Below are 25,756 nucleotides of genomic sequence, written 5' to 3'. Positions count from 1 at the left end.
ATTTTAAGATTACTGGGCACTTTGGGGGGACGGATGGGAAACAGAGTGTTGGTCCTGCAGCAGAGTTCCTCCTTGTTCCATAAAGCAGCCTAGTGCTCTCTGGAGCTGGTAGTGTTTTCCCACCTGGCGTATGCCGTTTCAGAGTGTAGAGGAGATGTGCATAATTCACAAGAGCCTGCCAGGGCAGCAGGAGCACCACAGAAACAGCAGGCTTTCTCCAAAGCTGTACGTTTACCATAAACTCAGTATGACAGGTAGCCATAGAGTACTGACTACTGCTAGAGGGCAAGTCACCTTTTGTTTAACCTTTCTAATCCTTGTGACTAGAAATAAGCTATGTGAGTGTTGAGACTTTCAGTCTTTTGTCTTAATTTAGAACTCATTTTTAATCAAGCTCTTTCTTCTCAGCCTCTTTGCACACCATACATACAAATAAAAACCATCAGCACATTTGTAACAGTACACAAGTTTATTCCAGGAAACTAGCAGGTGAAGCCTGGGTCCTACGTGGCTCAGAGGTGCATGCAAGCTTGGGGTTGTGTAGAAGTTGTGCCTCCCCTTTCCTGCCAACTAGGACTGGGATAGTGCCCCCAAATATGTGGCACTATTGCACACAACTCCTGGGGAAAGGTAAGGCTAGATCTCCCCAGCAGCAACTCTCTTATCATCTGCTCTGCAACAGTTGATGTCCCACCTCTATAGTTGTGAGCTTCTTCAAAGCTACCTGTGCCCATTTCTCTGCCTAGCCAGCACCAACCACTTTCAGGGCAGTAATGAAGAATAAAGACATTCAGCAGCAGATCCACATACACACCACTGCCTGCTTAGTGCTCAGGCAGACACACATAAACAAATTGCTTCACTTCATATTTTTAGCAAATGCACCAACATTTGGGGATGGAAGAAAGCTCTCCTGCACTTAGGACAAAAGCTGCCAAGAATGTCGACTGGCCAAACCAGCAATGACTCAAGGATACAGCTGTGGAGAGAAGGAATTCAAAATGTGGACAAAAACAGTAATTTAATACCGACTGGACTAGCAAGGCTGGAAATGCATGAATGACCAACGAGGCAGTGGATGAGGACCAGGCTTCAGTTCAGCACAGAGATGCTGGCTCCATAGTGTTACCAGCCAAATGCTAAACTAGACAGGCTCTTGCTCTGGGCCAGAACCAAAGAGGGCTCAAGACCTCTCCGCTCCAACTGGGAAACAGCACCAGAAGGCTCAGAAATGAAGGCTGGCGTGGCTCTGGGTGAATGGTGCTCAGTGGGTTGGAGCCATCAGAAGCAGTGGGTTCCCCTCACCAGAGCTGAGTCTCACGGATTTCTGAGATAGTTTGGCTGGCTTTTTGCAATGCCTATAAGAGAAGAAAAGACCTTGCTGAGTGATTAATAGATGTTCTAATGCCATCTTTCAACCAAACGGGCTGGGCTTTCAAGGTAGTGGTGCCAGAGCATGGACGCTAGTCTGACTCTGAAGGCAAGGGGACTTGCCGCAGGGTTTCATTTGTGAAGAGTCAGTTATCCTGGATATAGGCTTTTAGAAGTTTTCAAAAGTCAGAGAAGCAGTGCGGTTCTTTCAGCATTTGGGAAACCTAAAAGTAAGAAACTGCTGCTGAGCCAGAGAGAACTTTCCCCATCTCCTGTCAGTAGCTCCTAAAGTCTGTCCAAGGAGCCTTGCCCTCCTCCCCTCACCTTGAGCATATTGGCAGCCTCATTGCGCTGCTGAGCCATGTCCTCGGACTCTGTCAGCAACGTGTCGAGGAGCTGTGGCTTGTACAGCTGGCCCACGAGTTCACTCTGAAGGTGGTCTTTGACGTAGTTCACCAGGAAGTGCATCACTGTTTTGGGGACACTACAGGGGGGAAAGAAGATATATTTTCTTATACAGCTTGTGAGATCTTGCAGACACCCGAGGCTTACCTTGTGAGGCCACAATTCCCTTCTTGCCCCAACCTTACCTCCCCTGCTGGCCCTACAGGGCTAGGTAGATCCATCACCTCTTTAGGTGACACCCTGGACCAACAGCTGCTACTTACCCAATTACATCATTTCTTATTCAAAAAGTATTGAGCTGTGAACTGGTTGCAATATTCACTTCTGTAGAAGTCGGAATATTTTAGTAATTCTGAGTAACGAAGAGGATGGGAATCTTTAATTTACCCACAGACACAAAGATCATGAAGAAATCCAAATCTACAGTGTACATAATATGAAGGACACAGACATCTTGTGCTATCTCCCAGTACTTTACATGCTCCTTTCTCAACTCCTAAGGAATCTTCCCCCTCCCCCAAGTAGGGAACATTCACTTTGTACAAAAGAATCCCAAACCCAGATGCTCTCACAACTGGACACATCTGGCCCATATGTGCCCATGCTAAATCCCTCGCCAACTTGAAGTTACCTGTCTTGTATGCTTTTGCGCACAATGAGGAAATAGGACTTGATAAGACGGCGGATGACCTCGCAGTCTCGCTGTTCACGTTGGCTCAGTTTGCGTGTAGCAGGCATGGGCTAGGGAAAGTCAGGGAAGACTACTGTGAGAGGAAATTGCCAGACGTGGTGGTGATAGCAGAGCTGGTGGAACAGTTTCTACGCACTTGGCCAAGATCAGTGAGACAAGATATAGCATATTGCATGGGGTGGGCAGAGAACAGGTAATCTGTACAGGCAACTCCCAAATTATGTGAGGGTTACATTACAGGCCTCCCTGCATGTAACCGAAACTGTGTATATTGGGAACACCCTGGAGGAGCAGTGGGGGCAGCTGAGCTGCTCAACAAGCCCCACTGTCCCTCCAGTTCGCAAGAGCTTGGGGGGGCAGCGGGGCTTGCTTAGCTGACATGCGGGTAAGCAGCTGCTGTGCTACCCCACACATCAGCTGTTAGGCCAGACGACCTCAACAAGGCCCCACTGGACCCTCCCCAGAACCCAAATAGGATGTCCTCAAGCCAGTAATGTCCTCTTTTCAATTAATGTTCTTGCCTCTAGGTCACCAACCCACCTCTCCACCTCACCAACCCTGTACTTCCAGGTTCCCGCACAGCTGACCGTGTCTAGCAGGTTGACTGCATGGGACCGACTAGGGCTGGAATAGACTGAGGTCTGTGAGGACCCCTTGGGTCTGTCATCTGCACTAGGTTCTTCCGCTTTTTCACTTTTCCATCGCCGGGCACCATCTGGAACAGATTCAGTCTGAGAAGGGAATAAATGTGAGAGTGGGCTATGGGGTTATTCTTAGGGCAGGCGTCAAGGCAGTAGAAAGGGTGGTAGTGGTTGGGTCATACCTTAGAACTGCTCACTGAGGCAGAAACGAGAGCTGTGTCAATGAAGTCTGGGTGCTTGGTGTTAATGTAGGCCAGTTCAATTGCAACCAGATTGTGCACCTAGGAGAAAAGGCATTGGCTGTTGGAACATTTGGCCCCAAATGTGGAACAGGAACCAGCTCCCACTCCTCCATTCTCTGAAGAAACAACCATCATTACCATCTCATTTGTGATGGGCAGCCTCCTGCGAAGGACTCCCGTCACCACCTCCACAATCGCCTCGTGCAACTTAGGGAAACGCAACAGCTCCTGAAAAAGGGGTGAGGAGGAATTGAGAGAAGCATGTGGACATTATTTATTTTTTAAAGACCTACCTTTTGGCTCTACAATTTGTTTGCCAATTGAAATACCATTGTACTGCTAATACACACAAAAGATACATTAAAAAAAAAACAAGCACAGCACAGGATATAATAAGGAAAAATCTTTATAAAAAGCATTTTCCATAAATAGTCAAACTTTGTTCGCTCCCCAGCCATTGGAATTCAGACTGTAAGCTTATGGAAGGCAGGAACCTGACTTTTGTTTATTTTGCACCATCAGCTTATGCGAAGCAACATGAACCAACAACAACTTGTAGGAAAAGTTTTAAAAAACTGCATTGCTTATTTGCATCATTGTATGCTGAAAGAATGATTTTATGGCAAAACCATCAACAATATGGGAAGAAAGACAATGTTATGAGGCCAGCTTCTCACTTATTTCAGTATTTCCAGCATAATCCAGAATCATAGAGCCAGAAGGGACCCAAGGGTCATCTAGTCCAACCCCCTGCAATGCAGAAATCACAGCTAAAGCATCCATGGCAGACGGCCATCCACCAAGGAAGGAGAGTCCACAACCTCCCAAATGAGACTGTTCCACCGTCAAACAGCTCTTGCTGTCACAAAGTTCTTCCTTATGTTTAGCCGGAATCTCCTTTCTAGTAACTTGAAGCCAGTGGTTCCAGTCCTACCTTCCAGAGCAGGAAAAAACAAGCTTGTTCCTTCTTCCATGTGACAGCCCTTAAGCTATTTGAAGATGGCTATCATATTTCCTCTCAGTCTCTTCTTTTCCAGGCTAAACATACCCAGCTCCTTCAACTGTTCCTCATAAGGCTTGGTTTCCAGACCCTTGATCATCTTGGTTGCCATCCAAGAAGCTTGTCAACATCCTCCTTAAATTGTGGTGCCCAGAATTGGACACAGAATTCCAGGTGTGGTCTGACTAAGGCAGAATAGAGTAGTACTATTACTTCCCTTGATATTGACACTATACAGCCTGGAATTGGTTAGAGCATGGTGCTGATAATGTCAAGGTTGCAGGTTTGAGCCCCAAATGAGACAACTGCATATTCCCACATTGCAGAGTTGTACTGGATGACCCTAAGGGTCCCTTCCAGCTCCACAGTTCTATCATTCTATGATGCGTTCTAGAATAGCATTAGCTTTTTTCCCTGCTGCATCACACTGTTGACTCATGTTAGCTTGTGGTCCACCAAGACCCATAGATCCTTTCACATGTACTTCTGGCAAGCCAAGTGTCCCCTATCTTATATTTGTGTAGCTGGTTCTTCCTGCGTGAGTGAAGAACCTTACATTTGTCCCTGTTGAAATTCATTGTTAGCTTGGGCCGAGTTCTCCAATCTGTTAAGGTCATCTTAAATTCTTACTGTGTTTTCTACAGAATTAGCTACCTCTCCCAGTTTGGTGTCATCTGAAGATTTGATAAGCGTCCCCTCAATTCCTTCACTCAAGTCATTAAAAAAGATATAGAACAACGATGGGCCCAGGACAGAACCCTGTGGCACCCCACTCGTCTTTTCCCCCCAGGATGAAGAGGAACCATTAATGAGTACTCTTTGGGTTCGGTCTGCCAACCAGCTACAAATCCACCAGTTACCTCATTCACTTCACATTCTACCAGCTTGCTTGCAAGAATATCATGGGGGAACTTTGTAAAAAGTCTTACTGAAATCAATATACACTGTGTCCATAACATTCCTCTGATCGACCAAGCTTACTCCATCAAAAAAAAAAAAAAAAAAAAAGAGGTTTGTCTGACTGTGACATGACTTATTTTTTGAAAAATCCGTGCTGGGTCTTAGTAATCACAGCATCTTTTTCTAAGTGCTCACAGACCAAATGTTGAATTATCTGTTCTAGGACCTGTCCTGGTATTGATGTCAAGCTCACCAGTTGGTAGTTACCTAGGTCTTCTTTTCTTCCCTTTTGAAGATGGGGACAACATTTGCCCACCTCCAGTCTGCAGGGACCTCACCTGTTCTCCACAAATTCTCTGAGGCTCTGAGATTACACCCACGAGCTCCTTTAGTACCCTTGGATGCAGCTCATCAGGCCCTGGAGATTCAAATTCATTTAAAGTAGCTAGGTGTTCACTTGCTACCTCTTTTCCTATCTTGGACCATAGCCCTCCCCTTACATTATTTATTCTCTTAACACCAGGTTTGGCATCACTTTCCTTTTGGGTGAAGACAGAGGCAGAGTAGGTGTCAAATAGTTAGTTCTGCCTTCGCTTTGTCACCTAATAGCATTACTCCGCCTTCGGTACTCCATGTAGAGGACCTTCCACTTGCTTGTTCTTCCTCTGCTTCAGACACAGCTAAAGAAACCTTTATTATTTTTTAACCTCTCTTGCAAGCCTGAGTTCATCAGAGCTTTAGCCAGCCTGGCCTGCACCCTGCAACTGTTGGCTACTCATGTATACTTCTCCTTTGTGATTTCCCCTTTCTTCCATTTCCTATACATGGCCTTTTTAACTCCCAAGCTCATCTCTCCATTTAGAAACTCACATGCAACTTGGACTCCCTTCTCTTTGTGTATTTCTGGCCAAGGAATCTCACTCAATTGTTCCTTCAGTTTTTTGAAATTGGTTTTCTTAAAGTCCAGAGTGCATGTCTGACTACACCTAGCTTTCCTTTCCTCTGTATCGTGAAACCCATAAGGACATGATCCAGTCCTCCCAAGTTGATTGATATGCACCCAGTTTGAGCATTTACAAAGAATGAAAATGCTAAAGGTCTCTAAACCCCACAAAATATTGTTAAGACCTGGAATGTAACCAAGTGGGAGCCACTTACCAGTCACATGTCTGAAAATGTGTGTTCAAAGCAGGACTTGCTGCATTACTCTGGGTAAACTTCTAAACAAATCATTAGAAGATTTACTTATACTGTACCTTTGAACCAAAGTTGTCACTCCAAAGTTGCTCATGATTACAATCCACACATAAAGTGATAATATATTAGGGATGGTGGAGGTGTTTACTTTTACAGCCGCAGCCCAGTATACCTGAAGGAGCGTCTCCACCCCCATCGACCTGCCAGGACACTGAGGTCCAGCTCCGAGGGTCTTCTGGCGGTTCCCTCACTGCAAGAAGCGAAGTTACAGGGAACCAGGCAGAGGGCCTTCTTGGTTGTGGCGCCCGCCCTGTGGAACGCCCTCCCATCGGATGTCAAAGAAATAAACAACTACTGTATCTGATGTTTAGAAGACATCTGAAGGCAGCCCTGTTTAGGGAAGTTTTTAATGACTGATGTGTTTTTAATATTTTGCTGGAAGTTGTCCAGCGTGGCTGGGAAAACCCAGCTAGATGGGCAGGGTATTAATAATAATAATAATAATAATAATAATAATAATAATAATAATAATAATAATTTTAAGGGGGGGTATTATTCTCCTTGTGAGGTAAGACTCAAAGTGATTTTGAGATAGTCATGTACCCATAGAGATTTCAAAGTATGAGAGGCTTCCCCCCCCCACCTCTTCTTAAGATGTTATTACTGGCGCCTTCTTAATGCACTTCATTGTACAGTGGTACCTCCAGTTGCAGATGGGATCTGTTCCGGAGCTCCGGTCGGATCCCGAGGTTTCTACAACCAGAGGGACCGCTTCTGCGCATGCATGTGATGCAGTAGAATGCTTCTGCACATGCATGCATGGCAAAACCCATAAAAATACTTCTGGGTTTGCCGCGTACGTATCCCTAAGGATACATAACCGGAGGTGAATGTAAGTAGAGCTACCATTGTATTTGTCTACAATTGACCAGTTGAAATAAGGTCATCAGCAGGCTACGAAGGCCTCTCCTGGAAGGCAACTCCTGAAGGCTGCTTAGGCCTTGGGCACTACCACCCAGGCAGCAACCTACAAAAAAGCAATGATTGCCATAGCAACTGGCCTGGCTCTGGCAAGCACCTCTTCCCTCCTCTTCAGCTCAGTCAGCAGGGTAATAAAAGACAAAGCAGGAATCCTAAGGTGTGGAGGTAGAGGAAGGAAATTGGGGCAAGTTGCTCAAAAGGGGCACCTGGGAGTGGGCTCAGCCAATGATCTTTCTGAACTGAAGCTCAGCAGGGCTTCCAGAGTAAGGAAGGGTGTGGAGAAAGGAGATGCAGGCTGCAATTTTCTCTTTCTTTGCAATATATACAAACCATTCCAGTTACAGAATGGGATTGAGCAAAATATTTCCAATTCTAACGAGTCATGTAGGGCAAGGCTCTGTTTCTTCTGTTTGAAGTGCAGCAATTTAAAGCTGCAGAGCAAGATTTAGCCAACAGGGCAGCTCCTGAACTGCTCCACTATTACACAGTAGGACATCTTGACAGGTGGTGGGGCTGCTACCTGTCTATCACCTGATATCATCAGGACACCAGGTGACCCAACTTCGAAGTTGATCCCAGTGGGGCTTTCTGCAAGCGCCAGTCATGACTGCGTGCCAAGCAGCAATAGGGAGTGCACTTTAGAGTTCTCAGTTGTTCCTTTGCAGTTGTAATTACCTGCCTCACACATGATGTCCACACATGAGGCGTGGGGCAGGTGGCTGTGGTTTAGGGGAAGACAGCCTCTGGAAAATTAGGACCTGCTGGCTAGAAATTTTTCAGTGCTGCTTTAGAAGGCCAAAAGTATTTGGAAATGAGCACAGTTCTTTGTGAGATCATCAAGCCCTTTGGAAATGCAAAGGTCACTTACAGTTGGCAGGAGAGCCTTTGTGAAGCAAATGTTTTACACAGACGCCCCATGGAGTTAATGGTGTTTACTTTCACGTAATGCATGCACAGGCCCTGTTTTAATCTGTAGAATCACAAATGCCTGCAATAAACCTCTGATGGTTCAAAAGGCCAAACAAATGGAGTTCTGAAACCCTTCTACCCACCCATGCTACTGGGAATGGCCCTAGTGTCAGGAAAGCCATACCTGCGTGTTGTAGGTGGAGCAGTGCTGGATGATGCGCTGCAGCTCCTCATGCACCAGCTCCACACAGCGAAGGCTTGGCTCCTCCAGGCGCTTGATCTGACGCTTCACAAGTAGCTCAAAGGAGACTTCCGGGACAAAGAGGGCTGGGCGGGGTCCCTGCAGGGTGGAGAAACCCCATCAGTATAAGCTGCTACCCAGGTTCGGCAGGAAGCTGACCAACTAAGGCACGAGAGGCTAGAAGGGGCCATGATTTGAGCCCACCAATGCCTAGTTATGGGTTGCCACAGGCAGCATCTCCCAAAAAGTCATATTCAGCTGAAGGGTATTTCTGCCTTACAAGGGCTCTGCTAGTTGCAGTTAGTACCAGAGACAAGATATGAATAAATCCTGGCATTTATATTTTCCAAAGGAATTGTAATCACTGGCTTCTTTGTCCCAGCATGCCTTGCTGCAACCAGAAACCTTTTTTTGCACCAAGAACCCAAGAACTTTTACTCAGAAACGACTCTCACTGCATTCAAGCGGGGTCAGCCCAAAATAAATTTGCAGAAGAATCACAGCTCAGTTCTGCAAAAACTCCCCTTCATTTCATTTTCAGACATTACAAATGGCAGACGGGACTTCCAGCATCCACAGCAACATTGGTCTCTCTTCCTCCCTCTTCTTAACATCCAGCCTGAAGAGAGCTCTGGTCAACTTAAAAGGTTACACATTGCTTCAAGATTTTTGGTCGGGACTAATAAAGCTGGTTTTACTTTATCATTATCATCATCATCATCATCACCATCTCTCCCTTCGCCCTAATGTCCCAGGGTGTGTTATAACAATTTAAAATACAACACTGAAAACAGTTTAAAAGCTTAACAGTTACAAAAAAAGAATGCAATCACAAAAGGGTGGGTCCTGAAAATATACAGTTCAGGTGTCAAATGCCAGGGTAAAGAGCTCCATCTCCAGCATTTGCCAGCAGCTGTAGAATGAAGATGCCAGATGCTGCCCTCTGTGGGGCAGGGAGTTCCACAACATAGGGGCTGCCACAGAGAAGGCCCTCTCCCAGGCCACAAACACACAAGCTGTTAACTACCAACTGTTCCACCAATCATTTTTTTGGGGGGGGGCAATTGTTTTTATTGGTTTTCCAAATTATTACAAACCGTTACCAAATTGATTCAATTTAATACTATTTCCAAAACCAGTTTCCCGCTCTCCTTACAAAATATGTCTAAGATAGACCCCCATTGCTGTGTTCTCTATCTCTAGTTGATATCACTCCGTAGCTGCCAATAATATTTTCCATCAGCTGCCCCTTTACAACCCTGCAAACAGCAAATAGATCAAATAAACCTTAGTGTATATATATTCAATAATGGCATGAGTGGTATTTCAGTAAGTTCTTATTTCCAGATTTCAGTGTGGTTTTTCAGCTTGGATCTTCTCTCATCCTTGTTCAAATCAGTTCTTTCCCTGCTTAGCTGATTAACTGCAGCTCCTCTGGCTCTGCTCACACCACTGAAGGTCAAACGTTTTCTTCGCACAGATAACAGAGTCAAACTGCAGCATGAAGTAGCTCTTGAGAAAAACGTTCTGGAAGCAGCCTGGCCATTGATTTCCAATACAGTGGTACCTTGGTTTACAAACTTAATCCGTTCCAGAAGTCTGTTCTTAAACCGAAACCGTTCTTAAATCGAGGTGCGCTTTCCCTAATGAGGCCTCCCGCCACTGGTGCCCTTCCACCATCTGGTTTCCATTTGTAGACCAAGGTAAAGTTCGCAAACCAGAACACTACTTCTGGTTTTGCGGAATTTGTAAACCGAATTGTTCGTAAATAAGACTGTTCTTAAACTGAGGGACCACTATATTGCGATGCCATATAAACATATTCTTTTTCTGTACAGATGTACCTATTATGATATGTGCCACTATGTCAAGCTGCGTCCCATTTGATTCAGTCTCTTCGTTGCCTCCATACCTTCCAGCATAGCAAGGCCAGGTGTGAATTTTCTTAGTCTAAAGAGTTGTAAATCGCAGTAGTTGCATTTCTTCCTCCTGCAACACCGAACACCGTCAAAAGATGGTCATCAATATCACCCAGCCACTCCTTGGTAGACGAGGGGCAGGCATAGGAGCACCTGTCAGGGAGGAGTGGTGGAGACCCCCATCCCAGGAAGCTTCCAGTCAGGGCAGATAGTAGCTGCCGGGGGAGGAGCGGGCACTCTGAGCTCAGCTTTGAGGGAGCACATTCCATGATCTCCATATACTTCTGTAAATTCTAAGAAGCTTTCCTGTGTGTCTGGTTTCACCCAGCAGTTAACCATGTGAGCTGACCATTGGCTTCCTCATGACAATACCTTTTCCAATACTTTATCCAATTCTCCTGTTTTCCTCTGCAATGCAGTCTTTTATCAAACATCACATGCCTCTTTTTCTCATTATTCAGAAGAGGGCAGAGAGAGCCAGATGCAAAAATCGTAACAAAACATGAAGTCATCTCTCCTCCTTTTCCGTTCACAACTTCTGCAAAAACATCAAAATGCCATTCAAATACCTTTAAATGTTCCATTTTTTTAGGCGGCTGATTTAGTCTCAGCTTATTTGCATATCTTGCACAGAGAGTGCTTCATAGTTTGTCCAATTAGCCAGATTAGGGAGGAATCTTTCCAAAAATCATGTTGGTAGCAGAGGCTTGTTCTTTGGCAGCGGGCTCACGCCCAGCACCACCCCCATTCTGCCTTCTGAAGGAGAAACAGGGTCAAACAGATGCTCCAGCAATCTTGACACTGAAGAGGGTCTGTAAGGAAGGAGGCGGTCTTTCAAGTATTGGGGGCCTAAGTTGTTCAACATTATAAGAACTAACACGAGCACTTGAATTGGGCCCAGAAATGAACTCTCAATCAGTGCAGCCATTTGCAGGACACGGCACTAGTCCTAGAATTGCCCATGGGCAGAAGCCAAGGGGGCTTGGCCTATGAAATAAATAAATAGTGGAAGGGTGATGGATCACTCAAACATAAAAATCAGGCTTTGGTTAGAAGAGGCGTGGCTTCCAGTAGGAGCCAGAAGTATACATTCAGGTTTACAAAGCCTTATTTATTAGAATCATACAAGTCCGTAGAGCATGAGACTTGGAATCTCAGGGTTGTGGGTTCGAGCTCCACTTTGGGCAAAAGATTCCAGCATTGCAGGGGTTGGACTAGATGACCCTCAGGGTCCCTTCCACCTCAACAATTATATGATTCTATAAGTGGGGATTGTAAGAAAATGTTGCCATGTATCCATATAAGTGCTCTTGTTCAGCGTTCCAGGCATCTGCCCTCACCACCCATTCTTTTTATTAAAAAAGTTTATATTCATGTCTGTGTCTCTTTCTCTATATATGCAAACCTCAGGAAAGTGGTTACACCCCCCCCTTGTTTCTCAGAGGCTCTATTTTGGCTGCAAAACCACCAACACTTATGACCCGAGTTAACAGGAGGAGCAGAAGGCCACCTTGACATGGGCAAAAGACTGGGTTTTTATAGGCATGCCGAAAGAAAGAGGAAATGCTCCAGTTATTACATTACTATAGATTTGGGGGGTAGGAGAAAGAGCATAGGGACGCGGGTAGCGCTGTGGTCTAAACCACTGAGCCTTGGGCTTGCCGATCAGAAGGTTGGTGGTTTGAATCCCTGCGACGGGGTGAGCTCCCATTGCTCTGTCTCAGTTCCTGCCAACCTAGCAGTTCAAAAGCATGCCCAAAAGTGCAAGTAGATTAATAGGTACCGCTCCAGCGGGAAGGTAACTGGTGTTTCCGTGCACTGCTCTGGTGTTGGTGTTCCATTGCACCAGAAGTGGCTTAGTCATGCTGGCCACATGACCCAGAAAAACTGTGGAGCAGACAAATGCTGGCTCCCTCGGCCTGTAAAGCAAGATGAGCATCGCAACCCCAGAGTCATTTGCGACTGGACTTAACTGTCAGGGGTCCCTTTACCTTTACCTTTAGAAAGAGCATAGGTTCTTGCACGAACAGGTCAAAGTATCATTACAGCATTGTCTGGAGAGGATACGTATCATTACAGCAAGGAGTTACTCTGCAATTTGGACAGGCGGTTACTACAGCAACTTCTGGGAAGACAGGTTTGTCATGGCACTATCAAGTACGGAAGAGGGGTTGCTCTGCAAATGAATGACTACAAGAAAAAGAGGGATTTTCTACAAGTCTGGATCCCTTAGCTGAAGCACAAAGAAGAGAGTAGATGCTGTAGAAGTAAGAATGGCATGGACATATTGCAACAAGATTGCTAGACTAAAAGGGTTGAATTAAAAAAAACCCCCATAACTGTTGCTTTATTCTGGGATCCCAGCTCTGTATCAGAAGTGCCAAATTGAGACACACACCTCATCATTTACCTCTGGAATATCAGGAACATCTACCACAGGATGATGCCGCCTCCACCCCCTCAGCATACTTAGACAACACATTTTGGCTGGCTCAAGACTGCCCCCACCCGAAATCAAACTAGCAAGAGAGCCTGGGGGTCTCTTTGCCTTCCCCTCTACACACGAATGGGGAGTCATCCCAAATCACAGACATGTAGCATGCACATAGCGCTTTAGGCAAAGTCTTGCTGTGCCTCACTCCTCCTGAGAAGGCTGCAGCCTGGGCCGATATCATCACCCCTTTCTTAGAGACTGCCCGAGGGCATGTGTGTAGCAAGGCTGAGAGAGTGGCTTGCCTCAGGCCACCTACTAAGTTAACGGCAGAGGTGAGATTTGAAATGAACTCGAGTACATAAGAAGAGCCCTGGTGTATCCCAGTAAAGGCCCAGCTTTTCCAGCACCCTGTTCTGTGACCAACCAGATTCCTGTGCTGGGAGCCCCACAAGCAGAGTATGAGAATGACTGCCCTCTCCCGACCCCCAGTTTGTCATTCGGCCACTATGCAATGCAAGCTCTCTTAGGCAACGTGCCTCCCAATTTATTTTGGGAGTTCTAGATGGCATAGGATGATGGGAGAGAGAGAACAGGCTGAAAGCAGAGGCCAATGGGTGAATGGCCTCAGAGGCATCCCAGCTCCACAATGGTGGCTTACGGTGGCATTTCGGATGGCTGTCAAGATATCCAGCATTGTAAGTCCAGCCAGAGGATCAATGGACTCCAGGGTGCGACCAAACGTCTCATGGAAAATGTAGCACATCCGGGCCCCTCCGCACCTGACAGGGAGGGAGAGTAGGTCAGCTTCAGAGTGCACAATCCCCCTTATTGATCCACACTGTGAGGCTCCTCCCCAGTCCCAGCCCTGCCAAGAGAGGTCACTCACAACTCGGATGTCTCAATGTTGCGTGCTGTGCCCTCAATTGTGTTGCAGTACTCGGTGGCAAATTTGGTGATGATCTGAAGCAAAGTGGCGTTCTTGTCCTCAATGGGCTGCCCGTAGCTCTGTAGCACAGACTGGTACTGGGCTGTCAGCACATTCACCCGGGTCTTTAATTCAGGCAGGCAGTCACGAATATGGTGCATCAGCAGCCTTGAAGGCAGGGAGGAGAAGGAAATAAAGCAGCGTTCTCAGTAGTTGCTGACACGGATGACCAGTCTGGCCTAGACTTTCAAGGTTTCTAGACCTCAAGGTTGTAGAAACTGACTTTCTGAAGCACCAGATGCATCAACAAAAGGTTCCAGTGTTCAGAGCATGGAGCCTTCTGTACGCAAAACAGATAAGCCAGATACCTGCACCAGATCCTGGCCAGCCCCTTCCTGCTCACTCAGTCCCTCCCAACATCCAGCTCCTTTATTCACCAATAACCGCTGTGCCTTGGCACCCCCTCACCTATTGAGAGTCTTAGCCAGGTGACGTGTGCCATTTCGGTTGGCAAGCGATGGGTACTTCTTCTGCAAGAAGCCCTGCTCATCTTGGAGGGACTCACTGATGCTCTTGTTGCTGTTGATATCATGTTGACTCCTAGGAGAGGAAGCAGGGAGATCACGGCAACAAACTAACCTACACAAGTTGGAGTGATGTCTTGCAGCAAGCGTCTATTCCCCCAACCATGCCACCCAAGACAATAGAGAATACATCCTTCAAGAATGTCCTGCCCTACTGGAAGTGGGGTTCTGCCATCAGACACTCCAAATCTGAGCCAGATCCCATATTCCCTGTTATCCAGCACTACTGACCTGTTGACCACCCCAATGATGCCCAGCTTGACAGGAATAACCCGACCCATTAGCACATCCATGGCATCTGTCCCAGCATCCATCAGGTCCAGCTTGGTGATCACAGCCAGTGTCCTTCGCCCTGCACAGGATCAGCACAGGATGAAAGCTTGCTCCTTCCTTTATTCCCTCTGCCCCACCCTAGTCTGCACATTCCTTGCTCCACCCCCCTCCTTTCCCTACACATGCAGCCTCTCAGTTTCCATCACTATTGGTCTGCCCCAGTTCTCTCACCCCATTCCAACATGTGCAGCAACTTAGCTCCATCATCCTGTTGCTCTTCATGGGGACCAAGCACTGACCTCCTGACCACCAAAACATGCTCCTATTAAACTGAGGCACACGACAACACATGCCATACCGTCAGGGTCAACATCACGTGCCAGCTTTAGTGCCTCTGACGTGGCCATATCTGTATTGGCAGCTGTCACAGCCAGGATCAAGCAGTTTGGGTTGGAGATGTAGGACAGGATCATGTCCCGTACTTGAACCTCAATATCGTCGGGCTGATCCCCAACGGGCACCTGCAGTATACAAAGGAAAGACTAGAAATTGCTACAAGACTAAGGAAGACACCCACAAAAGGTCACACTCCAGGTTCTCTTTCCAGCTTGGTATCATAATGCAACAAGCACTGGAGTGAAGTTTACACAGTTGCCTCCAACTGTGTTTCCACCCTGAGAGAGGGAAAGCCAGATCAAAGATTTCTTACTGGAAGAAAGGAAGCCAAGCCTCATAGGAGAAAGAAATCAGAGAAAGAAGGCCTGGGCTCACCTACCCATGGCCCCATGAAGCTAGCCCATTACATTCACAATTACATACACAAATGATGACACAGAGGCAACATAAAGCTGAATGTAGTTGGGCATGTACTCTTGACTTTAAGAAAGCCAATTTAAAAAGCTTAAGGAGCCACTGGATGAGAACCCATGGTCAAATATACTCAAAGAGAAGGGAGTCCAAGGTGGATGAGAGTTTCTTAAATGTGAAATATTGAAGGTCCAAATGCAAACAATTCCAACAAGAAAGATGGTCCAACATGCCAGACAAATCTCATTTCACATTTTCATAAGCATTACAAGCTTGGTGGATCAAGGAATGCTGTGGACTTAGCGTAGGGTTGCCATATTTCAAGAAGTAAAAACCAGGACACCCCAAAAGAGCTGTTTTTAGAAAAAAACCCAAAGTTGTTGAGCCCCAAAAACATCATTTTTGATAGACTTGTCTAAGATACAGGACAAAGCATGACATTTCGGAAATTCTCCCCAGACATCAATTCCACCTTTGAAATCCCAGTAACGTCCAGGAAAATCCAGGCGTGTGGCAGCCCTAACTTAGTGTGTCTTAATTTCAGTAAGGCTTTTGACAAAGACCCCCGTTATATTCTTCCACAGAAGCTGGTGAAATGTAGACTGCATGAGATAACCATTAGGTAGATTTGTAGCTGACCAAACCCAAAGAGTGCTCATGAATAGTTAGTTCCTGGAAAACATGGACAAGTGCGGTGCTGCCACAGCATTCTGTCCTGGGCCTGTTGTTTAAATGACTTGAGACGAAAGAATTGAGGGGTCGGTGTCCTCCCACGGTTGGGTGTTTAATCTCCATCCTGCTGATAAGTAGCTGGTAGATTCAGTTGAGCTGGAGCTAATTAAGGCTTTCTCCAAGACTTTCTCTAAGACTTTTAACTCAAGCCCTTAACTCAAGCTTTGTGAATATAGGTAAAGTTAAAGGGACCCCTGACCATTAGGTCCAGTCGTGGCCGACTCTGGGGTTGCGGCGCTCATCTCGCTTTATTGGCCGAGGGAGCCGGCGTACAGCTTCCGGGTCATGTGGCCAGCATGACTAAGCCGCTTCTGGCGAACCAAAGCAGCGCACGGAAAAGCCGTTCACCTTCCCGCCGGAGCGGTACCTATTTATCTACTTGCATTTTGACATGTTTTCGAACTGCTAGGTTGTCAGGAGCAGGGACCGAGCAACGGGAGCTCACACCATCGCGGGGATTCGAACCGCCGACCTTCTGTTCAGCAAGTCCTAGGCTCTGTGGTTTAACCCACAGCACCACCCATGCCCCTTCCCTTGTGAATATAATAGCTGCCAAATGACAGAGATAAAATACTGCAGCTGATAAAAGCTGATAAAAGACTGATAAAAATAATAAAAACCACATCAACTGATGCGGAGTTCAAGTCGATGCTACCACTAACGACGCCATCTTGGAGCTCATGTGAGGGGGGTGCTAATCAAATTTGTAGATAACATGAAACTGGGAGGGGTAGCTAATGCCACAGAAGACAGAATTGGGATTTGAGATGAGCTTAACAGGTTGGAGAATTAGGCCCAAACTAACACAATGAATTTCACAACTGTCATGTTCTGCACCAAGACAGAAAGAACCAGCTGCACAAATATAAGATTGGGGGGGGGGACCTAGCTTGCCAGTGGTACATGTGAAAAGGATCTAGGGGTCTTAATAGACCATACATGAGTCAACAGAGTGATGCAGTAGCAAGAAAAGTGAATGCTATTCTGGGCTGCATTAACAGAAGTATAATGTCCAGCTCAAGGGAAGTCATAGTCTTGCTCTATTCTGCCTTGGTCAGATCACACCTGGAATCCTGTATCCAGTTCTGGACACCACAGTTTAAGGATACTGACAAGCGGGAACTAGTGTGGAGGAGGGCAACCAAGATGATCAAGGGCCTGGAAACCAAGCCTTATGAAGAACAGTTGAGGGAATTGGGTATGCTTGGTAAAAGGAGACTGAGAGGAGATATGATAGCCATCTTCCAATATCTAAAGGGTTGTCACAAGTAAGCTGGAGCAAGCTTGCTTTCTCCTGCTGTGGAGGGTAGGACTCGAACCAATGGATTCATCAGGAAGAACTTTCTGAAAGTAAGAGCTGTTCAACAGTGGATTCTATGAAGTTAAGTGTGTGCACCAACTGTAGCCTTCATTTTCACCTATTTCCTTGCATTGGTCTTCTGCTTCCCCCTTCTCTCCCGCTCTTGATCCCCTCTCACTTGTAAATAAACCTCCTGCATTTCAACTGAGTTACTTTCAAGTGCAGCATGTATTTCTTTCCCAGATGTGGAGCGTTCGCAGCTCACTGTGCCAATTGCTGGCTGCTCCCCTTTCCCCAACCACTTTAATTTTCTGTGTTTTGCCCAGAAGTGGTAGCTTGTACAGGGAGCAGAAAGCCCCTCTGTGCAGGCTGCCACTACTGCTCAAAACACAGAAAACTAAGATTGCTGGGGAAGCCAGCCTCACCTCTTTTCCCCTTCCGGACCTGTTTATTGTTTTGAACTGTATACCATATACAACCGCAATGCAGTTTCTGCAGGAGTCTTTGCTATAAGAAATAGGGATGACTCTTCCGTGTGTGTACAACAATTCTCAGGATGCAATTGTCTAATTCGTGTCAGGTGTCAAAATGCCTCAGGCCTGCTCTCACTCTTCTCCCCTCCCACTCTCAGCTGTTTGTCAGTCAACTGGGAGCAAGTGGCTGGGCAGAGGGGTTGCAAGGGGAAGGAGTGGCTGATGTAAAGGGGAAGCACCCTATCAAAATTTCTCCCTGCAGATGCAACCGCCTCATCAAGTCTGCACACTTGATTCTAAGGCGAGAAATGCCACACTCACTGCCAATTGCAATTTCCACTGTTAGCGTTGCTGAGGAAGTGGCCAGCACCTCCTCGCTTTCTCTGGAAGCCAATTGCCCACTTTCTCCAACGCCTCTCACCTTGGTGATTCCTGGAAGGTCAACTAGTGTCAAGTTGAGTACATGTGGGGAGTAGATCTTCAAGTACAGGGGCTCTGGGCTGATTCCCTGCATGAATTAGGGGGAAAAAATCAGTTAAAGAAAGATCATATGGCAGCTCAAAGAACAGGGTTCTCACCAGAGTGGGGAGGAGCTTAGAAATGCCAGTACCTTGTTGGTCCCAGTGGTCCGCTCCGTCTCAATTTCAATCTCCTGCCGAATCTCGCTGAAGTCAGTGAAAGTCTGGGGGGAAAGACAGGGACCAAGAGAGTTGGCTGTTGCCAGTCTCAACCCGGTAAGCTTCCAACAAAAAGAACAAGGCCAAATCCAAAAGATAGAATCTGGAACATTGGTAAAAAGGAAATTTGGCTACAAATTTCAGAGTGAAAAAGGGGAATCCATTCCAGAACTAGTTAAAACTAGTGGGAGGAATCTGACTGAGGAGGGCAAAGGAAAATAACGAAGAGCCTGCTATGAACGTGTAAAATAGGGGGGAGGGCAGAAAACAGAGACAGACAGTACTAAATAATACTAGACAACAGCAATGAAACTGGGGCTTAAATATCATTAATTCCAAGTAAAAGGCTGATAGAGAAGACACCCCCAACCCCCTATAATAATGTGGAAAATCCAGCAATAAGAGTAACAAATATTTAAAAAGATAGGAGAAAGGAAAGATAACTGCTAGAACCTTCTCCCCTCCTATGCATGTTTCTGTTTTTTATGTCTAAAGAGGACACACAAAACTCAGAAGATAGACTTGTGTCAAGGAGGAAATATAACAGTATTTTTTTTAAAAAAAGAAGAGAAGGCCTAATATTTATTATTTATTTGCTACCCTGTGTTTTCAGGGGCAAGACAACCCCCTATCTCCCCTCTCCATTCATATATAAAGGGGGAATTACAGAATCTGGAAAATACTTGCATGCAAGCAGGAAAACAGGGGGAAAGGGAGGACAGTAAATAATTTACAAACTGGACTTTAAAAAGAACAATAATATCCTAATAAACGGTGGTTTTATTCATGTTGGAGTGCCCCAAACTTCACCTAAGGAGAAAGTTAGGAGTAAAAATCTACAACAACTTAGACAAAAATCAAAGGTGACTGGTGACTAACACCAGGGGATAATGAAGCTACGGTAGACTTAATAGAAAGAAGGAAAAGGCAAGTGAGATGACGACACAGAAAAAACACCCCCCCCCCAGGACAAGCGTAAAGAGGGTCCTTGCAGGAAGGAGAAGTTAACATCGCAGGAAGCCAAATCATTTATGAGAAAATATAAAAAAGACTTTGGAGAACTAGCAGAACATCAACAAAAGGAAGTAGACGAAGGAGAGAAGACAGGTACAGATGGAGAGGAGCAATAAATTATTTACGACTATATTAGCAAATAGGCTTTCAAAAGTGTTGAGCGAGTTGATCCAGGATCAAGCAGGATTTCCACCAGATAGGCAATTGAAAAATAACGTAAGGAACATTAGAAATATAATAGAATATTTGGAAGTACATAATGAAAAACAGGCTTCCCTGATCTTCCTCAACACAGAAAAGCATTTGACAGTATCTCCTAGGCATTTATGAAAGAAGTGTTTAAAAAGAATGGAAGGTGACACCTTCTTAAGAGGAATTATATAATGAACGATGGGCAAAGATTATAATAAACAATATCATCTCAGAGAAATGCAACATCAAAAAAGGACCAAGACAAGGGTGTCCATTCTCTCCGTTATTATTTATCCTTACCTTTGAAATTTTATTGTAAAATATTAGGAATAAAGTCAAACCTCAGTTTTCGAAGGTATTGGCTGCCAAACATTTCGGAAGCCAAACGCTGAAAACCCAAAAGTGAATGCTTCCCTTTTTGAACGCGCCTCAGAAGTCCAATGGCTTCTGAGTTGCATTTCTCCATTTCCCCCACTGAACTTGCTAACAGCCCTTTGATCCTCGGTTTTCAAATGTGTCAGAAGTCAAATGGACCTCCAGAACGGATTACGTTCAAAAATTGAGGTTCCACTGTAATGATAAAATTAGGGGAATGGAAGTGGGCAAACAAAATGACAAAACAATAGCTTTTGTGGATGATATTGTCTCAACCCTGGAACAACCTCTAGAAGTTATACTAGAATTATTAAAGGAGATAACTGAATTTGGAAAATAGGTGAGTTTTAAAACCAAAATGTTAGTTAAAAACATGGATAACCAAGTTAAAATGAAATTAGAGGAAATTACTGGCTGGAAAATAGATAAAAAGTGAAGTATTTAGGAGTGTGGGTATCAACAAACCATCATAACATCTATAAGAATAACTATATGAAAACCTGGGGAAAAATTTAATAAAAGATTTAGATATATGGGCAGAATAATTATCATCTTACTATCATGTGTTTCGCTGTAAAATACTACGCATTGATGATATGATAAAACAGAAAAGCAAATAAACAAATATAAAAAACAGAAAGGAAGTGAGAATGGAGAGGAAAAAGAAAAAGAAGAAATTGGGCTCTTTGCTCAATACGTCACTGAGCAGAAAATCACAACATTCGGAAAATGGCCCTTCTTAAGATCATTTCTAGAATTCTTTATTGTGGTTTATTATTTACAAATTATTATTTACTCTGGAAGAGAAAGAATAGCAAATAAAAAAAATTAAGGTTTTTTTTTAAAAAAAATAGGATGCAACATGTAGAAGAGTCATTCAAGAACTGCATGCAAAAAGGGAAGTCAATACTAACAAACAAGATTTTAAACTAGGTCAGAAATGGAAAGATCCTGCCATTCCTTACTGCTTCAAACTTAGACAAAAAATACACATCGTGTGTGTGTGTGTGTGTGTGTGTGTGTTAAATTCTCCCATTTCTAAGAGACTAGCTGCAAGCTCAGTCTCCAGCTTAACAGCCTCCAGTCCTTTCCCTTTTGAGGCACTCTGAAGTCCTGAACTCTTTGGACAAAAAACAGAGAAGGAAACACTGGATGAGTAAAGTTGACAGGCTGGTAGGCAAAGCTGCCTCTTTCCCTCAACAGGGACATTACAGCTCCATTTAAAATACGAATGAGGAACCTATGTCCCTCCAGATGTTGCTGGACTCCAACTCCCATCAGTCCCAGTCCACATGGCCAATGGTCAGGGATGAAGGGAGTTGCATCTACCTGGAGTGCCAGGAATTCCCCATCCCTGGTTTAAAATAAGGAGGAAACAAGGTGGTGGAGCAAGGCAAGTCTGTCTGAAGGGCTGCAACATCCTCTTTTCCTTCCCCACCCTATGTTTCATTCCAGGTGGAAGTTCATTTTCCTTGTGGCATGCTGCAGGAGGAACTGCTCTTCCTCCTTGAGAGTTGTCCCAATTGCTGCATCTTGTCTGCACTTCATGGAATGAAGAGTCTTGTGTCATTCACTTGCAGAGCATGAGAGAAGAGGACCTGCCATTAGAAATCACCTGTGTCTTTTTCACAGTGATTGCCCCCATGCCTCAAACCCTGTTCCCCCGTGATTTGGGGGAGGGGAGAAACAATTGAGTTTGCCCCTGGGAGGAGAGTCCTCTGTTAGCCTGAAGCATTTGCACTTTTGTCACAAGGCAGCTGTCTGTCCTGCCTAGGGGACTGGACCTGCTCTGACCACCGCTGCAGCCCTTTACACCACTCATGCTGTACCTTGTGCTTGCAGTGCAGGAAGGTGGCCCACTCATCAGCCTGGACACCTGCAAACAAAGAAAACCAGAAAAAATATGCCAGGGAACCTCTTTGGTATCCATCCCTCTCATGGAAGGATGCCAACTGAAATAAAATATGGGGGGCATATAAGCCCCACCCCACATAATCACAAGACAGCGAAAACACAGACCATTTGAATGGCAATGGCTATTAACGAGGGGGGCTCAAATATTTTATTGGGGGTGTGAAGGGACCTCAGCCCCTAGGAGTTGGCTCCTATGCTCATGAGATGGAATACTACATTGCAAAAATGCTTCCCAACAGTCAAAGGCAGGCTACTCCACCCAGCATGCTGGCTTTGTGAAACAGACAAGCCATTGCCTTCTAGAAGAAACAAATCCAAACCAACCCTAGTTCTTCTCCCAATTCCCATTCCAATGATCAATCTTGCAAATGGTTGTCTCAAACATAGGGCACTCATGCCCAGTTCCTCTTGCATCCATCTTCTCTCCCACTCAGGACATTCTGGCCTAAAACTCTCCACTTAGAAGCCTTGCCCCCGAACTCCCAGGTGTGGACTTGATGGCTGGGGCTACCCAGGGAGGGGATAGCAACCTGCTCTTTCTCAGTTATGTGCTTTGTTTAATTTCCACTAATTTTTTGCCATGGTCAACTCCTAATAGTCACAACGGAGTTGAGCTATGGCTCAAATTGAGCCTTTGTTTGGGTCTCTGTCAGAGACCACCCCCAATCCACACATCTTAGACGTCCTGCCTTTAGCAAAAGCCAACATCTCCAGCAGCTATCCCCAGAAAACAGTCTATGAAGTGTAAGCAGTGACGAGCATTGCAGCATTGCCAGGAACTGACCTTCTCAACCCTTTAGTGGAATCCCTAAGTTTCAATAGTTTTCAAGGAAAAAGAACAAGTTCTCCTCTAGACTGGAGGAAAATAACAGTTTGGATAACTTTCAGTAGGACTGGACCCACTAGCCACATGCACGATCCAACACTCCCCTCTCAGAACCAAAGCCAAGCCCCAGGAATCCCCTGCTGGGATGAGGACCCAAATCCCCAGCTCTTGTCTTACCGCTTTCTCCACTGGCTGTCCGCCTTCTCTCCTCTAGTGTTGGGACATGCACCAGTTGCAGGATGAGAGGCCGGCGTGTGACAATGCCAGAGCCACGAGGCAAGAAGTCCCGGCCCACAATGCTCTCCAGCACAGAGCTCTTCCCACTGCTCTGTGGAGACAGGCAGTGTTAGAAGCAGAGGGTGCAAAGTAGTAAGAAGATGCAATGTTGTCCTAAGAGGGAAGCAGTTTCACTCTAGGGAGTTCTAGCCTGTGTACTGGTACAGAGAAAGAAGACTGTACTGCATAACATAAAGCATTCCTGGTGTTCTTGAAAGCTACCACATAGATCACCTCAAGGTACTGTATCCATCTTATATGAATAGAACAGGTGGAGGGGACACAGTTCCAACCAACATTTTCTTCAGCTCTTGCTCTTGTACCGAATGGCAGCTTGAACTACAGACATTAGCAGGTAAAAATGTTTGTTTCCATCCCTTGAAAACACCAGCCTACTAGTTTAAACAACAACTTATTCCGTGAAAGGAACAGGACAGACCACTTTTTAAGGTAAGATGGTAACCCTAATTAACACTTATCTTGGGACCCCTGAAAACAGTGCAGTTGCGGCAGGGTGAACATTTGAGATTCTTAGAAGAATTCTTCATCCAACAAAAGTTGCCAGAATTCTAAGAGAAGCCATGGCAATTAAACAAGGATAATAAAACCAATATTAGCTTGTAGTATAGCTACCACTATAATGGGGTGGCTTTTTATTTCAAAATCAAGAGATAATATAAAGAAAACTGAGATAGAGATCAACCGAGTTGCATCTATTACATCCCATAGAAGGAGACACTGCTTTCATGACACTGCTGAAATGATAGGCTATTTTTAACTCTGTACTTTTCTGTATCTATCCATCCCTCTCTCCCAGGATTGACAAGGCAAGCCTTACAGTGAGTTGGCAGTTTGGGAAACATTAATAAATGATCAGTTAGTTATTCTTATCATTTTGTTACTGAGAGATGAAGGGGAGGAAATTGCCAAATAGATTTCTCCACCTTGGGCTGGCCCTAGCGGATCCGCCCATTTTAAGAAAGCCCACAAGTGAGTTAAATGTGGAATGGTATCATTAGCAGATCCTTCCATTTTCATCAGACACGCACTCTACAAAAATTCCTAGGGATTAATTTGCTGTCAGTAGAACTGGAGGCTTCCACACTACACTGGGAAAGCCACTGCATCAAGAATGAAAACAGCCCTGCCAAAAATCCATATAATGCAGTAGCTTGATTTCCAACACTGTCAACTGTGTTTCTAGCAAGTCCACTAGCTGGTCACACATGTAATACCCCCCCACCCACCCCTTCCAGGGTCCTCAAAGACAGAACGGCTCAGAGCCTGGAAGTTGAGCTTGACTATCATGACAATGAGCCTTTACCATTGCCTTGTAACAGGGCTTATGCATTCCATGAAGCAATGCTTTCTTTTATCTGTTCCTACTGCCTATTGATTTCACTGGGGAAACCCAGCCAGATTTGGGGGGGGGGGGTAGAATACATTTGTTTGTTATTCTCCACACTTTTCATCCATAATTGCCTCCCCCTTTTCCCTGCCCCGCCCATTAGAGCCCAGCAGCAGGGTCAGGAGGCGGCGGGGCTGCGCGGCTTCTCACCTGGGAACCGACTACCGCGATCTGGGGCAGCTGGATGACTTCGGCTCCCACCGTGTTGAAGATCTCTTGCAGCTTGTTGATGACGGGGATGAGCGTCTCCATGGCGACGGAGGCGCCGAGGGAAAGGGGCTCCTCCCCGGCGGAACTCCCCGCCACCCGACCCGCGCAGGAGGCAGGGCTCCAGCTCCGCTCCTTCCCGGGCGCCCCTCGCTCCCTCGCCCCGCGGGGAGACCCTCTGCGCCCGGCGGCCCCCCTCCCTCTTCCCCAGGAAGCGCGGCCCCCGCGTCGCCCGACCTTTGCCTCGATTGGCCGGCATTCTTAGCACCGCTTCTCTCTACAGGCTACCTACGTGTCTCTCAAGCGAGAGGCCGGCTCCATTGGCGGCGAGATTGACGGCGGGGCGGGACTACAGCTTCATTGGCCGGCTTGAGCACCAATCGACTGAGAGGGGTTTTCAAAAGCCCGACCATGGAGAAAGCTTCAGCGGGGCAGACCGGCCTCCGGCAACCGGAGGAGGACCTTCCGGAAGGCGGGGCCCGACGCCTCGCCCGGAAACGCGCCCGGCGGAGCCGCTGCTGTGGCGGATTCCCTCCGCCCGAGCCGCGGGGGGGGGGGGGGGCGCCTCTCCCCGAGCCCCTTTCCCCGCAGAAGCTCAAGGCGGGGGGGAAGAGGCGCCCGCCAAACTCCGAGGCGGGCCACGTTCCGCTTCCTTAGACGGTCCTGAGCTGTCCTATGACGTGGGAGAGAAAATCCTTTCTCCGTCGTTTTCTTCACTCGCTTCTCGCTTCTGCCCCGTCGGCTCTCACCTCGTTTCTAAACCGAAAAGTCCCGGCATGTCTTAAGCCCTGCGATGCGCAGGAGATGCGCTCCAGCCCCTCGGTCCTCTCAGTTTCCCTTTC

At 46.2% G+C, this 25,756-nt stretch overlaps 1 protein-coding gene across 3 annotated transcripts; it reads right to left on the bottom strand.

Annotated features, from left to right (window-relative positions):
* Positions 1-450: 450 nt before the first annotated feature.
* On the bottom strand, positions 451-25,386 carry LOC310696693 (dynamin-1-like protein). 3 transcript variants are annotated; one of them, XR_014520689.1, is made up of 17 exons: positions 24,858-25,386; positions 23,201-23,351; positions 22,113-22,159; positions 18,636-18,707; positions 18,447-18,533; positions 15,072-15,234; positions 14,672-14,792; positions 14,325-14,456; positions 13,818-14,024; positions 13,590-13,710; positions 8,522-8,677; positions 3,489-3,578; positions 3,291-3,389; positions 3,008-3,198; positions 2,408-2,517; positions 1,696-1,855; positions 451-1,358 (listed from the first exon to the last, which is right to left on the bottom strand). XR_014520689.1 is itself a non-coding variant. In XM_083482515.1 (17 exons), exons 1-17 carry the CDS (start codon positions 24,957-24,959, stop codon positions 1,302-1,304), a joined length of 2,019 nt encoding a protein of 672 aa, XP_083338641.1. In that variant the 5' UTR covers positions 24,960-25,381; the 3' UTR covers positions 451-1,301. The 3 variants fall into 3 exon arrangements, 2 of the variants coding, with proteins under 2 accessions (XP_083338641.1, XP_083338642.1); XM_083482515.1 differs by having other exon boundaries at positions 3,055-3,198; positions 24,858-25,381; XM_083482516.1 differs by lacking the exon at positions 3,008-3,198 and having other exon boundaries at positions 24,858-25,385.
* Between the last annotated feature and the right edge of the window lie 370 nt (positions 25,387-25,756).

The sequence above is a fragment of the Podarcis liolepis genome (genome assembly GCF_965112155.1).
Source record: "Podarcis liolepis genome assembly, chromosome: 17".
Classification (NCBI taxonomy): domain Eukaryota; kingdom Metazoa; phylum Chordata; class Lepidosauria; order Squamata; family Lacertidae; genus Podarcis; species Podarcis liolepis.
The sequence above is the reverse complement of the archived record's forward strand: the minus strand, read 5'-3'. Positions and strand labels throughout refer to the sequence as shown.

Coding starts and splice junctions, on each gene's coding strand:
- LOC310696693 (XM_083482515.1), bottom strand. CDS start 24,959: ATGGAGACGCTCATCCCCGTCATCAACAAGCTGCAAGAGATCTTCAAC. Junction 3,390..3,488: donor TGCCCATCACAAATGAGATG/GTAATGATGGTT, acceptor CTTTTCTCCTAG/GTGCACAATCTGGTTGCAAT. Junction 1,359..1,695: donor AGGCTGCCAATATGCTCAAG/GTGAGGGGAGGA, acceptor CTTCTCTTATAG/GCATTGCAAAAAGCCAGCCA.